Raw genomic sequence first — 19,472 nt, forward strand, 5'->3', positions numbered from 1 at the left:
CTGCATTGTTAGCATGTGCTAATTCAGTTTGTAGCTCAACCTGTTTTGCAATAGCATGTTTTAGTTTTTCCTGTGACTGAGCTGCAAGTTGGGTAGCTATGTTGGCTTCCTTTTGAAGCAGCTGCACTTCGGTTTTGAGGTCTCTTTGGTTCATTTCAGACTGTACAGTTTTGTTCTCTAGGTCTGCAACTCTATCATTTAAAGTCACAATCTCTGCTTGGAGATTTTGAATGGTTTTGGAGGAAGCAGCAAGTTGATCCTGTGACAACAGCAGTTGTTTCCACAGTATTAGGGAAATCGGATCCACTTGTTGCTTGCCCTCAAGGATTTTAGATACACACTCATTGAGGCTTTTGGCAATTAGTGCATGGAGATCCCCACTGTCCATTTGTTGGACTGGGATGGTAAGTCCTGGGGGTAAACCAGCTGTAAGCTCTAAAAGAGCTTTTTCGGTGACACACATTTTGATTTACGTAAAGCACGTGGAATCAAACAATTTTGATGACAAACAAGTTTACTTTATGTTCGAGTCAATTAGCATTGTGCCTTTCTAAGAAGAAAATCTGTTAAAAGGGAGTGACCTAAGGTTACAATTAGCAGATTAATTTTAAAAGGATAGTTAGATTTGTTGTCAGTGGTGCTAGTGAACAGTTTAATAACTGTAGGCCACTATACGCAGTATGTCTAAATATGGGTATAGGTATTAACTATGTACAGGATGGGAGAAATTTAACTATGTATTAAGCACAGGTATGCTGGGTATATGGTTGAGTAACTGATAACTGGATACGTTTTTTTTTATTTTTTTTAATTTTTTTTTTTTTATTAATTAATTAATTTCAATCAGTTATTAATAATTGATCTTAATTGATCAATAATTAATCTTAATTTATTTGAAGATGGGTGAATTAAATTGAAAATAATTAATTAACAAAAATTTAATTAACTTTACTTAATCAAATTTGATTAAAATGACCAGTTAATTATTTATGTTGTGATTAGTTACTCAATGGAGATAGCTATTTAGCTTGGTTCAATGTAACATAAAGAGTAATGTTTGAGAGAGCAGACCTGAAACTGAAATTTAACTATTTAATATAAACCGATTAAATGAATGCAGTTATCTGTTTACTTATTTACAAACCATTTAACCCAACCACAATGCAAATTCCCTTTATTAACTTAACAAAAAGTTTGTTTGAATTGGCACCCTCTGGCGACAGAAACTCTAAATGCACTCTACAGGATGATAGCAATTACACAAGTACAACACCAGGTGGCGACACAGCTATGTGGCTAAGTGGCTCCCTCTGGTGGTCAAACAAATGAAATGCACCTTTCTGCACTGTATGCAGTTACCCAAATCAAACACCAGATGGCGATGTGGCAGTGTACCCCCCCCTAGTGGTGAGGGGTAGTAAAACACCCTTTGAGTTTGAGTGTATATAGTCAGGCTGTCCACCAGATGGTGGCAGAGGCCGACTGGTGGGAGTGGTCACGCCCACTGATGATGCCACGTTAAGGACCGCCCCTTGGGTCTGGGACCTGGTCAGCAGATTTGACTGACTCAGTCGACTGTGAATAGCAGAGGAGAAGGACTCGGCTGTCCGAAAGTTTAACACAGCAGCAACACACTTCACAAGATGAGCAAAGAGGATTTACATCCTGGCGTGGTTAGTTTAATCACGCACACAATAAACTTCCTGCCACTCAGGGTGGTGTTACGTAAAAGTTAGCTACTCTTTTACGCACGTGGAAGTGTCCAGTACTGCGGGATTTTACGGATTTCGCGCAAAAACCGGCAGTTTTAACTGGAGCGCGGAGTCAGTGAGCCGGAGATCCGCGACTCAGAGCTGCGCGAAGGCCTTATCAGATCAACACTGGCAAAATATGTCTATTTTACCGGAAACAGTTCGAACTTTATGTAAGTACACACGTATATACATGTATATACACCCGGGTTTAAGGTTGCCCACACACGGCGGTGTGTCAACCAAGCTTATTTTACAAATAAGAGTAATGTTTTCAAGAGCGCTCACGTACCACACACACAACTGTACACGTTATACAGACACACAGGGGACCGTGCGCGCGACGCGCACACACAGCGGGGGACTGGCCAGTCCTGAATTGTAAACAAAAGCACGTGTAGAACATGTGCGTGTATTTCTAACACGCTGGGTTTATGCAGTTAACTCCAGCTAGGCCAGCTAGCCAGCAGCTAACGCATTTAGCAATAAAAACAAAATACACTTTATTCTGCAACTTACAGCGCTATTTTCTGGAACTGGTTATGAAATGTGTATATTCTGGTCTCGCGGCGGAGAGCCAATAATAATCCTGCCCCACATTGGGCGCCAAATTATGTAGCGGCTCAGTGGTTTAATACCTGGTGCTAATTGAGATGTTGAAATATTTTTTAATTGGGCGCCAGTTATTAAATTAATTTAATTAGATTAATTAATTAATTAATTAATTAATCAAATTAATTAATAACACAAGACATCTCAGGGTGTGGTTTCTACAGGTGACAGAAATTTTCATAACCAAGTTATCCAGAAAAACACACTGAAATGACAGGTTTTGTAAAATAAAAGTATTTATTAAATCACACAGATATGAGTAAATAATTCATTAAAAAGTCATAATGTAGCCATTATATATCAAATCATAGTGTAGAATAATAAATGAGAAATAAAAGAACAAACACGTTATAATGCTGATATGAAAGGAATAAAGATTAATAGAACTATTAAGTGAATATTTCTAAATAAGGGTCTAAGGCATTTTAAGTCTACGAAACCAGTTCTTATTTCCAACCAAGCAACTCAAAATGAGTCATCTATACTAAAGACGCTCTATTAAAGACCCGACCAAACCATGACCAACAGACACCATCTGCCGAAAGATTAAACCCAGCTCTGCCTTACTCTGAGTTGTTGAAGTGGGCCTTGGTGACGTCCGCCTGGGTTGGTCGTCTGATGCTTCACCCCGAAAAAGGATCACGTGAGCCTGTCTGAAGGGTGGTTTGACTTCCTGTGTCAGCACGGAGCCCCATTAGAACCCACAGGGTAAATCCCTTCACTCTCAGCTGGCTTGCTGGTGGCCTCCGGACCGCAGGTTTCTGGGTTGGATCTGGCGGATCTCCTTTTCAGCTGTACTTTAGCTAAACTTAGATGGAATAATGCTTGGCTTCGTAGATTGTAAAATAACCTTAGATATTTTAACTAGGATAGCTAATATTAATATACTTGAAGATTAAATGCACTAGTCTAAGAAAACTAACTTAAGATGACTAAACTAACAGTCTATCCTTTCTCCATCTCTGGGCTCCCTAACCTCTCTCCTCTAACTGTTTTCCTCAACTCATCTTCTCCAACTCCTTCTCCCACTGCTCCTCCTCCAACTGCTCTGACCTGAACTCCCAAAACTCAACTGGCAACTCTAAACTGGAAACTCTAAACTGGAAACTGCACTGTGTCTGCCCAGTTTAACTATTAGTCTCTGTGGCCTGTTTGGCCCCTGAGCTATGATTGGCCCTGTGGCCCAAATGTCTGTGTTTTGATTGGTCTAGGAGCAATTTCAAACTTTGGTGGGGATTCACAAAGGGCCATAAACCCCCCCCTCACATGGTCAGCATGCATCAGCTAGTGGTCTATTTTTCTAATAGACCCAACCAAAAGAAAACTCAACTAAACAGTGGATCAAAATACATTTTTCAGCATATCAGTTTGTGATGATAAATTCAGGAAACACAATCTTACAATTGAATCACAATAAATGTAATATATATATATTTTGCCCACAAACAGTTTTGTAATACTCAAGATAATCTTAGGAATACAATGATGGATGGTACTCCGTCAGAAAGAGATCAAGAGTCATGTTATTATTTAAACCCAATTAAATCACTTAAAAGATAATACATGATTAAACCACTGATAACCAAATAAAGCTATATTATCAAATGCTAATTAAACCTTGTTGATTCAGACTTGAATGTGTAGGAGAATTCAATCAGGACACATCCAAACACATATACCATATACCAGACACATATACCATTATTTAGTAAACATTCTATAAAACACCTTTTTTATATAGTCAATATATATGTATTTTAAGCAAAATCTTCTTAGTGAGAAATTCCTCCCCTTTGCTGAGTGCTTAGATAAGCGGCTGGCATCGGAATTTACGACGGTGGGGGAGGTTGGTGAACAGAGAGCAGAGAGTCTCACTTACAAACGGTCAATGGAATTTCCAAGCTTAGAACATTTCTCTTAATTTCATTAATCTTATTTCTAAGTGATTGCAGAAATAACTAGGCACAAACCCCTAAATTGGTATAATATTTGGTGAATTAACAATTTCCAAGGCATTAATTAAGTTTTGACACTCTCTTAAATCCGCAGTCCCGTCCTAGTGATGGTGTTGCAAATGTTCCAAATGTTTACCTTAACTCCGAGGTTTATGACTTGGAGGAATGTAAACAGAATTTTACCCTAAACTCGCATTTAGGGCTCTTGAGCGAGGCTGAGTGAAGAAATAGTCAGTAAATGTCATTTTGAAATTTAAGGTTGTTTGAAAAAAAAAATTACTCCAAGGTTTTTTTTAGAGTGTTCTGGGTTCGAAGTTTCCTTATAGGCCGTAAAGTGGGGGTAGTGTGTGTTTGTGTCCAAGCAATGAAGAAATCCTCTGGTTAATCCACTACACACACACAGTCATGCACACAGTCATACACACACACACAGTCATACACACATGCGCTCCTTCTTTCATTTCAGTTGTTCTGAGCTTTTAGCGAATTCCCTGCTCCCTGTCTGTGTTTGTGTGTATGTGTGTGTGTAAGTTTGTGTGTATGTATGTGTGTAAGTTTGTGTGTGTGTGTATGTGTGTGTGTGTGGTGTATGGTTTAGTTAGATGTCATGTCCGATAAGTTTCGGACCATGCATTTGCCCATTTAAATGGGTGTGAAATTATGCACGATGTCACTGTGTGTGTTTGTGTGTGTGTGTGTGTGTGTGTAATTATGTATGATGTGAATTTTCTGCCCTCTAAAAGCTTTACACATCAATAATTCCTAGAAGAGACCAAACACACACACAGCTACACACACTGTTGGTTTCTGCATTAGTGTGTGTGATTTTGGTTCTGCTGCTCCAGCTGTTCTGGGGCAGCGTGACCGTCTTAACCTCAAGAGTTCAAACCTGTATGCGCATGTGTGTATAGTGTGTGTGTGTGTGTGTGTGTGTGTGGATGTGCATGATGCACTCCAGCTCACACACACACTCTTATTTCAGTATTCTGTGTGTAGTGTGTGTATATTTGTAGTTTTTAAAGTCTGTATAATGTGCGTAAAATATGTATGATATATGCAGCATGTGTGTAGTGTGTAAGACGTATGTTTGGTTTGTGTGTAGTGTGTTTATAGTGTATAGTGTGTATGCAATGTTTGTCATATTGTGCAGTATGTGTCCAGTGTTTGTGTAGTGTTTACAGAGTGTGTGTGTGTTTCTTAGTTAACTAATAAAATGTATGTAGTGTGTATAATGTGCATGTAATGTTTGTAATTGTGTATAATATGCGTGCAGTGTCTGTGTAGTACAGTGTGAATAGTGTGTGCATAGTGTGAATGTGCATGAGTGTGTGTGTGTGATTCTTAGCATTAAACGTATGTAGTGTGTATGATGTATGTAGGGTTTGTATGTAGTTTGTAGGGAGCATGTAATGTTTGTAATAGTGTGCAGTATGTGTGCAGCGTCTGTAGTTTTACAGTGTAAATTATGTGTACATAGTGTGAATGTGTTTGTGTGTGGTTCTCAGTATTAAACGCATGTAGTGTGTATGATGTATGTAGGGTGTGTATGTAGTGTGTGTATAGTGTGTGTAGTGTGCATGTATTGTATATAGTATATAGTGGGTATGATGTATGTATGGTGTGTATGTAGTGTGTGTATAGTGTGTATAGTGTGTATGTATTGTATATAGTATATAGTGGGTATGATGTATGTAGGGTGTGTATGTAGTGTGTGTATAGTGTGTATAGTGTGCATGTATTGTAAATAGTATATAGTGTGTTTGATGTATGTAGGGTGTGTATGTAGTGTGTGTATAGTGTGTGTAGTGTGCATGTTATGTTTGTAATAGTGTGCAGTGTGTGTGCAGTGTTTGTGTAGTGTTCACAGTGTGTGTGTGTCTGTGTGTGGTTCTCAGTATTAAACACATGTATTGTGTATGATGAATGTATTGTTTGTATGCAGTGTGTTTGTACTGTGTAGTGTGTTTGTACTGTGTAGTGTGTGTGTGTATGTAGTGTGCATGAAGTGTACATAGTATATAGTGTGTATAATGTCTGTAGGGTGTGTATGTAGTGTGTGTATAGTGTGTGTAGTGTGCATGTATTGTAAATAGTATATAGTGTGTATGATGTATGTAGGGTTTGTATGTATTGTGTTTTCAGTGTGTAGTGTGTGCATGAAATGTACATAGCATAAAGTGTGTATGATGTATGTAGGGTGTGTATGTAGTGTGTGTAGTGTGCATGTATTGTAAATAGTACATAGTGTGTATAATGTATGTAGGGTGTGTATGTATTGTGTTTTCAGTGTGTAGTGTGTGCATGTAATGTATATAGTATATAGTGGGTATGATGTATGTAGGGTGTGTATGTAGTGTGTGTATAGTGTGTGTAGTGTGCATGTATTGTATATAGTATATAGTGGGTATGATGTATGTAATGTGTGTATAGTGTGTATAGTGTGCTTGTATTGTAAATAGTATATAGTGTGTTTGATGTATGTAGGGTGTGTATGTAGTGTGTGTATAGTGTGTGTAGTGTGCATGTAATGTTTGTAATAGTGTGCAGTGTGTGTGCAGTGTTTGTGTAGTGTTCACAGTGTGTGTGTGTGTGTGTGTGTGTCTGTGTGTGGTTCTCAGTATTAAACACATGTATTGTGTATGATGAATGTAGGGTTTGTATGCAGTGTGTTTGTACTGTGTAGTGTGTGTGTGTGTAGTGTGCATGAAATGTACAGAGTATATAGTGTGTATGATGTATGTAGGGTGTGTATAGTGTGTGTAGTGTGCATGTATTGTAAATAGTATATAGTGTGTATGTATAGTATGTATGTAGGGTTTGTATGTATTGTGTTTTCAGTGTGTAGTGTGTGCATAAAATGTACATAGTATATAGTGTGTATGATGTATGTAGGGTGTGTATGTAGTGTGTGTATAGTGTGTATAGTGTGCATGTAATGTTTGTAATAGTGTGCAGTGTTGTGCAGTGTTCACAGTGTCTGTGTGTGGTTCTCAGTATTAAACGTATGTAGTGTGTATGATGTATGTAGGGTTTGTATGCAGTGTGTTTGTACTGTGTAGTGTGTGTGTATAGTGTGCATGTGAAGGGTGTATAATATGTGCAGTGTGTGTGTGTAGTGTGTGTGTAGTGTTTACAATGTGAATAGTGTGTGTGTGATCTCAGTATTAAACATATATAGCTGGAACGACCTTGTCCATTTCTCTCTCTCTCTCTCTCTCTCTCTCCATTCAGACCTTCCTCTGTCGCCCATCCCTTTATTCTCTCAGCTTCTTTAATTATTTTAACACACAGATACTGTCAGACTTTATATTCCCCCGCCCACACACACACACACACACACACTCACACACACTGCTCTAGGCTCACCCCTATAACATATCGTATTTATTGTCCATCAATAAGGAAAACAGAGAACTTATATGGAGAGAAAGAGGGAGAGAGAGATGAGGAGAGAAAGAGATAGAAGATGAGAGAAGAGAAAGTGAGACTGGAGGAGTTAATATTCTAATCTAACAGGCAAGAACAGACATCAACGCCATCTGTTTTTATACTGCTTCTAACTATCTGCCTCTATCACTTTCTGTCTGTAAGCCAGTCTACATGTAACTCTACCTGTTTTACAATCTGCCTTTACACTGCGTTCCAAATTATTATGCAAATTATATTTTCCCCTGATTTTTCTAAGTCAGGGGTGTCCAAACTTTTTTGTTGGGGGCCAGAAGGAGAAATATATTTGAAGTCACGGGCCACACTCTGTAATAAAACAAATAATGAAATATACCACTTTAAATTCTTTTTTTCCTGATTACTTTCATTTACACACCATTTTTCTTAACTAACTATCTTTATCTTTGACAGTGTTGTGAAAACTAAGATTTTTCAAATTGATGTTTAATTTTATGATGTCTCTTAATATTAAACCGTTTTTCTGCGCTAGAAATGCGCACTCTCTCCGCTTTTAGACTCTTTGCCCCGTTTTTCTGTGCTAGAAATGCGCACTCTCTCCGCTTTTAGACTCTTTGCCCCGTTTTTCTGCGCTAGAAATGCGCACCCTCTCCGCTTTTAGACTATTTGCTCAGTTTTTCTGTGCTAGAAATGCGCACTCTCTCCGCTTTTAGACTATTTGCTCTGTTTTTCTGCGCTAGAAATGCGCACTCTCTCCGCTTTTAGACTCTTTGCCCTGTTTTTCTGCGCTAGAAATGCGCACCCTCTCCGCTTTAAGAATATTTGCTCTGTTTTTCTGCGCTAGAAATGCGCACTCTCTCCGCTTTTAGACTATTTGCTCTGTTTTTCTGCGCTAGAAATGCGCACTCTCTCCGCTTTTAGACTCTTTGGCTCGTTTCTGACACCTAGCGTTCAAACTTTGAATCTCACATTATAAAAAAACCTGCTTAACAGTGGGCCAACTTTCATTCTATTTCTAAAATACCTCGCGGGCCGCTCCAAAAAAGGAAATGGGCCACAAATAGCCCACGGGCCGTAGTTTGGACACCCCTGCTCTAATGGCATCTACATTTAAACCTCCCTGTATTACTTTGTGCTTCTAAGGCTATCAACTTTGAACTATTGCATTTGTCACTCTGCTCCTAAGGCTATCTATATTTAACCCTTTCTGTATTACTTTTTGCCTGTAAAGCTATCTACATTTAACCCTTTTCTTTTGCTTTTGCTAGCTGCCTTTAAGGCTATTTATATTTAACCCTTCCATGATTTACCTTGTGCTTCTAGGGTCATCAACTTTCAACTTTTACATGTATCTGTCTGACCTTAAGGCTGTTTGCATTTAACCCCTTGTGTATTACTGTCGGCCTCTAAAGCTATTAACTTTTAACCCCTTGTTGGTCTGTCTGCCTCTAAGGCTATCTACATTTAACCCTCCTGTATTACTGTCTGCCTCTAAAGCTATCTACATTTTTACCCTCCTATTTTGCTGTCTGCCTCTAAGGCTATCTACATTTAACCGTTTCTGTATCACTGTCTGCCTCTAAGACTATCTACATTTAACCCCCCTATTTTGCTGTCTGCCTCTAAGGTTATCTACATTTAACCGTTTCTGTATTACTTTCTGCCTCTAAGGCTATCTACATGTTTACCCTCCTATTTTGCTGTCTGCCTCTAAGGCTATCTACATTTAACCCTCCTATTTTGCTGTCTGCCTCTAAGGCTATCTACATTTAACCCTTGTTTGTCTATGTGCCTCAATGTGCAAGATACACTTAAATCATCCTTTCTTAAATCATCCTCTAAGGGTATCTACAGTTATCTACATTAACCCTTCTTGTATTACTGTCTGCATCTAAGGCTATTAACTATAACCCCTTACTGTACTTCTGTCTGTCTATTAACCTTTACCTGTTTCTTTGTCTGTTTGCCTCAAACCGCAAGATACACTAAAATCTTCCTTTACGGTTGAATACCTCTAAGACTTTCACCTTTAACCCTGTCTGTATTGTTGTCTACATTCTGTAAAACTTGCATCTACTGCTTTATGTCCCTAAAGCAGTTGATGGCGCTGAAACCTGAGGCCAGATAACTACATGAGTGGAACCAGGTTCTCTTGTTCTCTGGAATACAGACCTGACCCCACTTTAACCCTTTGTGAAACAGTCTGAACACCCAGCTCAAAGCTCCATCCTGCAGCACAGAGCCTCCGCTGAGAGTAATCTCCATCATTAACGAATTACAAGTAATTCACATTAATTACTGCGTGACGTTCAGGTCAGTTTCAACACACAGATTAATATGAGGCGCCAGATTAACGAGATTTAAAAGTATTAACTGAATAAAGAAAAGGAGTCAGAGGTTAGAGCAGTAATTGTTCCTCTCCAGTGAGTTTAACACTCTTAATCTGCTCCAACTCTCCGTCTGATCATCTTCCGTGAAGAGAACTCTCTGTCTGATAATCTCCAGTGACTTTAAGACTCTTTTAATCTTCAGCTGCCGCATGGAAAGTTCAAGGCAGGCTGGCTCTGAGGAGGTTCCTGCATGTGTCTCTTTATCATGTTCTCTCAGTTCCTCAGTTACTTATTTAGAACTGAACCTTCACTAATCTACTGTCACATCTACAGTCTGATTTACAGTCTGATCTACAGTCTGAGCTACAGTCTGATCTACAGTCTGATCTACAGTCTGATCTACTGTCTGAACTGCATTCTGAAGTCTAGTTTACAATCTGATCTGCAGTCTGAAGTCTAGTTTACAATCTGAACTGCAGTCTGATCTACTGTCTGAACTGCAGTCTGATCTGCAGTCTGATCTACAGTCTGATCTGCAGTCTGAACTACAGTCTGATCTGCAGTCTGATCTACTGTCTGAACTGCATTCTGAAGTCTAGTTTACAATCTGATCTGCAGTCTGAACTGCAGTCTGATCTGCAGTCTGATCTGCAGTCTGATCTACTGTCTGATCTGCAGTCTGATCTGTAGTCTGATCTGCAGTCTGATCTGCAGTCTGATCTGCATTCTGAAGTCTAGTTTACAATCTGGTCTACAGTCTGAAGTCTAGTTTACAATCTGGTCTACAGTCTGAAGTCTAGTTTACAATCTGGTCTACAGTCTGTGGTCTGCTTTATATTGTAATTTGTGGTTTGATGTTATCTACAGTCTGATCTGCTGATTAAAATATAGTCTGATCTGGAATCTAATCTACAGACTGTGGTTTGATCTACAGTCTGATTTGCAGTCTCTTCTACTTTCTGATATAATCAACAGTCTCATCTACAGTCTGCAGTTGAGGTACAGTCTGATCTGATGATTGAACTATAGTCCAAACCATAGTCTGATCTGCTGTTTTAACTGTAGCCAAATTCATTGTCTGATCTACAGTCTGTTCTGGTCTACAGTGTGAACTACAGTCTACAGTCTGATCCAGAGTCTGAATTACAGTCTGATTTAAAATTTTAGCTGAGCGGGGTTTTTTATGCTCTTTAGAGTTTTATGTTTCGGGATGGCCAGTGTGTGTTAGTGTGTGTGTTCTAGCGTGTGTGCAGTAATGTTTCGGTACCCAGTGGTGTGTGTGCGTGTGATGGGGTGTCAGTGTATGTGGGGTGTGTGTGTGTGTGTGTGTGTGTGTGTGTGTGTGGTAGCAGTAAGTGGGTCAGAGAGTTTCAGTTGATCAGCAGATGGTGTTTGCGCTTTCCAGTGGCAATAAACAAACGCACCCGCCAGAACCATAAAGAGCCCAGTTACCTCAGAGAGCGAGTGTGTGTGTGTGTGTGTGAGTGTGAGTGTGTGTGTGTGTATGTGGTATAAAGTGATTAAGAGAGCAAGAGAGTGTGTCTTTGTGTGTGTGTTCGTGTGTATGTGTGTGGTATAGAGTGATTAAGAGTGTGTGTGTTTGTGTGTGTGTGTGTGTGTGTGTGTAGAGATTGTGTGTGTTTTATTTTAGCAGGTGCACTTTTATGTCCTGACTGACCGCCTGGACCCTGCAGAGGGAACCGTGGTTCTGTGCTTCTGAACTGCAATGAACCAATCAGCCAACAGTATCTGAGGGTCATGTGACCCGGCATATTTTACTGTTTACCACAGAATCCCTCGTCCATCTCTCCGTCTCTTTTCTAATCCTGCTTTTATTCTATGTAAACACTGTCCTGTCCTGTCCTGGCTCTGTCCCATCACCACCCAATCTCAGCTTCTTCCCAACACTCTTCTATCTTGGGTCTGTCCCAGCACTGTCTTATTTTGGCTCCGTCCTAATACTCTTCAATCTTGGCTCTGTCCCAATATTGTCCTATAATGGCTCTGGCTATAATGGTGCAATAATGCTTCTTTCCTAACACTGTCTAGTCTTAGTTCTGTCCAACAAATGTCTTATCTTGATTCCACCCAAACACTGTTCAACTGTTGCTCTTCCGAAAACACTGTTCTATCTTAGTTCTGTCCTAACACCGTCCTAATCTTTGTTCTGTCTGATTTTGGTTCTATCCTAACACTGTTCTATCTTAGTTCTGTCCAATTTTAAGTCTGTCCCAACACTGCCTTATCTTAGCTCTGTTCTAACACTATTCAGTCTTGGTTCTATCCTAACACTGTCCAATACTGGTTCTATCCTAACACTGCCCTATGTTAGTTCTGTCCGATTTTGGGTCTGTCCCAACGCTGTCTTATCTTGGCTCTATTCTAACACTATTCAGTCTTGGTTCTATCCTAACACTGTCCAATACTGGTTCTATCCTAACACTGCCCTATGTTAGTTCTGTCCGATTTTGGGTCTGTCCCAACACTGTCTTATCTTGGCTCTATTCTAACACTATTCAGTCTTGGTTCTATCCTAACACTGTCCTATACTGGTTCTATCCTAACACTGCCCTACCTTGGTTCTATCCCAACACTGTCCTATTTTGGTTCTATTCTAACACTGTCTTATCTTAGTTCTGTCCGATTTTGGGTCTGTCCTAACACTGTCCTATCTTGGTTCTATCCTAACACTGTCCTATCTTGGTTCTATCCTAACGCTGTCCTATCTTAGTTCTGTCCGATTTTGGCTCTGTCCTAACACTATACTGTCTCGGTTCTGTCATATCTTGGTTCCATACTAACACTGTCCTATCTTGGTTCTGTACAAATACTGTCCTATCACTGTCCTTACACTGGTCAGTCTTGGTTTTCTCCCAACACTGTCCAATCTTGGCTCTGTTCTAACACTGTTCAATCTTGGTTCAATCCTAATGCTGTTCTAATACAAATACATACATATACAACTCTAAATCAATTTAGAATATTAATTTTTCTGGGCTATTAGAGTAACCAATTTACCTGATCTCCATGTTTTTACACTGTGGAAGGAAACCTACGCAGACACAGGGAGAACATGAAAACTCCACCCAGATAGGGACTTGAAACCAAGACCCTAGTGCTGAGAGGCAAATGTGCTAACTATGGTGATAAAGATGATAACAGTGACTGTGCTGCTGCTTGTGATGGTGATGATAATGGCAGTGGTGATGAGGGTGATGATAATGAGAGTGGTGTTGCTACTACTAATGGTAATGATCATGATGACAGTGATGATGGTGACAGTGATGATGACCGTCCTGCTGCTTGTGATGGTGATGATAATGACAGCTGTGATGATGATGGTGATAATAATAATGACAGTGCTGCTGCTGATGATGGTGAAGATAAAGGTGAAAATGACGATGAGGAGAAGATTCAGCAGGTATGTGATTAGCAATGTCTGAGGTTCTGAACAGCTTCAAGAGACGGAACATTCACACAGATCTGTGTGCGCATATGTGAGTGTGTGTATGTGTGTGTGTGTGTGTGTGTGTGAAGGGGATTAGTGGCAGTCCTGTTAGAGGGAGCGTGAGAACGTTAGTGTGTAACAGCAGCTCTCAGAGCTCCTCAGTAATTAGTGACTCAGTGAGTCTGATTTGTTCCTCTCGGGTTCTCCGAGCGCAGAACCGATTTAATTCACTACAGAAAAAAAAACATCAATGAAGATTCATTTAGTGCTTCACATAATTCATCACCCCAACCTTCAGGTCACCCACCCAGACTCTCTGTCTGTGTGTGCGCGTGTGTGTAATTGAATTAATATTAAATATTAGCTGTGATAATCTGATTAATCTCCGAGGTCTGGGTTCAGTTCTTTCTGAACTGTTTCTAATTCCTCCTGTTTTATTCACACAGTCTCCTCCAACTGTTCTCAATCTAGAACCAGCACAATGCAGGGTAACCTTCACCTGCCCACGTCTCTCTCTGTGTGTACTGCACAGACCACTATATATAATGTAATGCAGAGTGTGGTAAAGGATGCTGTGAGGAACGCTGTGAAGAGCACAGCTGCTTTTCTCAGAATTTCTCAGGATTGTGTTGACCTTCATGTTGAGTAAATACTGTCCAGTCTTATGTTCTGTCCCTGAGCGCATAATTCTTTTTCCTTAATAATTCCTAGATTTCAAAAGAATAACTGGATCTCAGGGAGAGCAGGTTCGGCATTCCCACTCTCCAAGTTATTATTCTGGAATTTGACAATATTATTTTTCTCTCAAAGTTTAAAATCTAGGTGACGCCTAATTCCCTCCTCTCACTGGCAGCAGAAGAGTGTGTGTGTGTGTGTGTGTGTGTGAGAATGTTAAGTGACGGGCATGCGTTGTGGAATAATTGTTATTTTCAGTGCTGTGTGCTGATTTAGAGCAGCTGGAAATTTACACTTTATTTATTTATTTATTTGCAAATTAGGGGCTGGTGTCAGTCGGGTTTCTGTGGGTTTATACATTTATTTATTTCTGTATGTGTGTGTGTGTGTGTGTGTGTGTGTGTGTGTGTGTGTGTGTGTGTGTGTGTGTGTGTGTGTGTGTGTGTTTGTGTGTGTGCGTGAGAGAGAGAGAGAGAGAGAGAGAGAGAGAGAAAAATATAGAGAGAGAGAAATAAAGAGAAACAGAGTTTGTGGTATTTGTACATAGTATGTGGGTCAGTGGGGTTACAGTGTGGTGTGTGTTACAGGTCAGGAATGTAACAGTATAGAATGTGTTGGAGGTCAGTGGTGTAACAGTGTGAAGAGTGGTACAAGTCAGCAGTGTGACAATGTGGAACCTAACGAGTCAGTGGTGTAACAGTATGGTGTGTTACAGGTCAGGAATGTAACAGTATAGAATTTGTTGGAGGTCAGTGGTGTAACAGTGTGAAGAGTGGTACAAGTCAGCAGTGTGACAATGTGGAACCTAACGAGTCAGTGGTGTAACAGTATGGTGTGTTACAGGTCAGGAATGTAACAGTATAGAATTTGTTGGAGGTCAGTGGTGTAACAGTGTGAAGAGTGGTACAAGTCAGCAGTGTGACAATGTGGAGTCTTATGAGTCAGTGGTGTAACAGTATGGTGTGTTACAGGTCAGGAATGTAACAGTATAGAATTTGTTCGAGGTCAGTGGTGTAACAGTGTGAAGAGTGGTACAAGTCAGCAGTGTGACAATGTGTAGTCTTATGAGTCAGTGGTGTAACAGTATGGTGTGTTACAGGTCAGGAATGTAACAGTATAGAATTTGTTGGAGGTCAGTGGTGTAACAGTGTGAAGAGTGGTACAAGTCAGCAGTGTGACAATGTGGAACCTAACGAGTCAGTGGTGTAACAGTATGATGTGTTACAGGTCAGGAATGTAACAGTATAGAATTTGTTGGAGGTCAGTGGTGTAACAGTGTGAAGAGTGGTACAAGTCAGCAGTGTGACAATGTGGAACCTAACGAGTCAGTGGTGTAACAGTATGGTGTGTTACAGGTCAGGAATGTAACAGTATAGAATTTGTTGGAGGTCAGTGGTGTAACAGTGTGAAGAGTGGTACAAGTCAGCAGTGTGACAATGTGGAGTCTTATGAGTCAGTGGTGTAACAGTATGGTGTGTTACAGGTCAGGAATGTAACAGTATAGAATTTGTTGGAGGTCAGTGGTGTAACAGTGTGAAGAGTGGTACAAGTCAGCAGTGTGACAATGTGGAGTCTTATGAGTCAGTGGTGTAACAGTATGGTGTGTTACAGGTCAGGAATGTAACAGTATAGAATTTGTTGGAGGTCAGTGGTGTAACAGTGTGAAGAGTGGTACAAGTCAGCAGTGTGACAATGTGGAACCTAACGAGTCAGTGGTGTAACAGTATGGTGTGTTACAGGTCAGGAATGTAACAGTATAGAATTTGTTGGAGGTCAGTGGTGTAACAGTGTGAAGAGTGGTACAAGTCAGCAGTGTGACAATGTGGAGTCTTATGAGTCAGTGGTGTAACAGTATTGTGTTACAGGTCAGTGGAGTAACAGTGTTTAGTGTGTTATGGTTCAGAGGTGTAACAGTGACAATTGTGATAAGGCAGGGTTTTTCCTATGTGAAGTGTGTTATGGTTCAGTTAAGTATTGTGGAGTTTGTTACAGGTCAGTGGTGTGACAGTGTGGAGTGTGTTACAGGTTAGTAGTGTAACAGGTTGGAGTTTGTTACAGATAAACAGTGTGAAGTCTTACAGGTCAGCAATGTAACAGTATGGTGTACATTACAGTGATATAACAATGTGGAGTCTTATGAGTCAGTAGAGTAACCGTGTGCACTGTGTAACAGGTCATAGGAGTGACACTGTGTAGTGTGTTATAGGTCAGTGGTGTAACAGTGTAGAGTGTGTAACAGGTCAGTAGTGTAACAAGTTGGAGTTTGTTATAGGTCAACACTGTGAAGTCTTATGGGTCATTAGTTAACAGTGTGGAATGTGTTACAGGTCAGTGGTGTAACTGGTTGGAGTTTGTTACAGGTCAAGAGTGTTAAGTCTTGTGAGTCAGCGGTGTAACAGTGTGGAGGGTGTTACAGGTCAGTAGTGTAACAGAAAGGAAAAATTAAAAATTGATTAAAAGATAACAAGAATAAAGAGAGAGAGTGAGTAAGAATGATAGTGAATGTTAGAGAGAGAGCTTGAGAGAGGGAGAGAGAGAGCGCAAGAGAGAGAGAGAGAGCGGGTGAGCGAGAGAGCGAGCGCTGTAGCTGTAGAGGTGGAGCTGAGCTCACAGTCGCTCCGCTCTCAGTCGCTCGCGCTCAGAGTCGGAGGAGTCCTCCTCTCTCAGACACTGCACTTGTTGTTGTTTTATTGTTGTTGGTTTTGTTGTTGTTGTTGTTTATTTGTTTGGTGGATTTGTTTATTTATCCGGGGGACTTGTTGCTGTTTGTGTTGTTGTTGTTGTTATTTATGTTGTGCGGGACGGGTCAGAATGGGACTGTCCTGCCTGTTACTGCTTTACTCTTTCACACTGCTGACCGCCAACACTGTCCAGCTCCCAGAGAGGGAGGACGGACAGAGCAGCCGGGGGACAAGCGGAGAGAGGGAGAGAAGAAGCGGAGGAGTGAACGGAGGAGTGAACGGAATGGACAGAGCCAACGGAGGAGTGAAAGTCTCGTCAATCAGGACGTCCAGCGTGGCTTTAATCGGAGACTCTGCGCACAGTCAGGCGAGAGTGCTATGGGCAGGACACAACAACAGCGTGAGTACACACTACACACACTACACACACAACATGCAAAACACTACACACATACACTATACACACTACAATACTCACACTGCACACTACACGCACACTTCACTATACCATACACACTATACAACAGTACACTACACTATACCCACATTACACTACACAGTTCCCATGCACAACACTGAGTACACACTACACACTCAAATTACACACATACTATACACACTACAATACGCACACTGTGCACTACATTACACACACTATACCATATACACTACACATTAAACTAGACCTTATACTACTGAACATTATTAAACTGAACATTTCACTGCACCACTCACATAACTCTACACAGTACCCATACACTACACATACATTACACACATACTATACACACAACACATGTAAAACACTAGACACATACAATAGACAATACACACACTACACTAATCACTATAGTCACTACACACACAATACACTAATGACTCAAACACATACACTACACGTAACACATAACTAGTCACCACGCACACACACAATATCTTACACATAATACACTAATCACTAGTCACTACACAACCTCTACACTGCGATGTTACACATACGACAAGTTTCTACGCACACACTACACTATTCACTAGTCACTACACACACTATTTTACATGCACTATACACACTTATACACACAGACTACAATGCACACTTAATTGCATACACTACACCAATGACTAGTTATCACACACTACTCTTGCACACCACACTACACACTTATATGCACACACTACACTAATCACTATAGTCACTACACTACACTGCATACTCATTTGTACACACTACACTAATGACTAGTCATCACACACTATCTTGCACACTACACTAACCACTATAGTCACTACACACACTACACTAACAACTAGTCATCATACACTACTCCTGCACATTATACTACACACTCATACACACACACACACACTATACTTATTAATATATTCACTACACTACACTACACTTCATACTCATACGTATACACCTGCACTAATGACCAGTCATCACACACTACTCTTGCACACTACACTAATCACTATAGTGACTACACACATGCTACACACGCACTATTTTAAACACACTACACACTTATACACACACCCTACACTAATCCAAACAGTCAGGATTTACACTGCACACAGAGACAATTAATTGAATGAAAAAATAATACACACACTAAACTGATCACTACACAACACTCATCAATCATATGCACAGACACCACTATTCACTATGTTCGCCACACACTACACTAGTCACTATGCACGCTACACACACTGTACACTGAACATAAACAGCAATGCGAGAATACAATATGCAAACATACTCGTTAAATACTTCTGGTATTAATAATAATAAAAAAAGAATATAATAAAAAATAAGAGTCCAGAAGAACATTTATTTTATTAGTTTTATTTCTAAAATTTTATTGTGTTATTATTATTTTATTAGTTAATTTTATTTTTCTGTCCACATGGAGGCAGTGGAGGGCTCCTGTTCACTGGATGAAAGTCATTTAAATCCTCAAATTAGAATTGTGATGATTACATTTTATTGATGTTTTTATCATATAATTATAATAATAATAGGAGGTGTGTGTTCCTTTGATGTTGTTGAGCCTGCATGTATTTCAGTGTTTCTGTTATAATGTCCATCTCTCCTTTTTCTCTGATCAGTGAGACACATTGCAGAACTCCAGACCTCTTTAACACACATACACACACACACACACTAATTACTCTGATCTAGATATATATTTAAATAAACATGTTAATTTATGGAAGAGTGTGTGCTCTTTCCTCCTTTTATATTCTTGTAATGTAAAATAGAGCATATAATAGAGCAAAAATAGCACTCAAAATGACTTTAATTGATTAATTTAGATTATTCATTTTGTAATAAATGTAATTACTGTAATTAATGTAAGCGTGTAATTATGTTTGAGTAATTACCGCAGCTTGTGAATTGATTGTGAGTTAAGCGTGAGTGATGTGATGACGGCGCTGTCCGCAGTGCTGAAGGTGTGGTTATTCCTCTTTTTTTTTTTTTTTCAGGATGTTGCTAAGAGGTGATGGGTTGCTGGTGATTAATAGAAGGTTTTTTGGGACTTGTTAAGTGGTTATGCGGATTGTGGAGTGATATTATGTAGTGGCTATGGCATTTCAGGGTGGCTACT

The 19,472-nt window shown here is 40.0% G+C and overlaps 1 protein-coding gene across 1 annotated transcript in view; it reads left to right on the plus strand.

Moving 5' to 3' along the window:
• The first annotated feature begins 16,788 nt into the window (after positions 1-16,788).
• sorcs3b (sortilin related VPS10 domain containing receptor 3b) overlaps positions 16,789-19,472 on the plus strand; it is a 106,752-nt gene continuing 104,068 nt past the window's right edge. The window contains exon 1 of the mRNA XM_049464128.1: positions 16,789-17,257. Within this exon, the coding sequence (XP_049320085.1) occupies positions 16,988-17,257 (270 nt within the window). The 5' untranslated portion in view covers positions 16,789-16,987. The remainder of the gene's footprint in view (positions 17,258-19,472) is intronic.

The sequence above is a fragment of the Astyanax mexicanus genome, chromosome 14 (genome assembly GCF_023375975.1).
Source record: "Astyanax mexicanus isolate ESR-SI-001 chromosome 14, AstMex3_surface, whole genome shotgun sequence".
NCBI lineage: Eukaryota > Metazoa > Chordata > Actinopteri > Characiformes > Acestrorhamphidae > Astyanax > Astyanax mexicanus.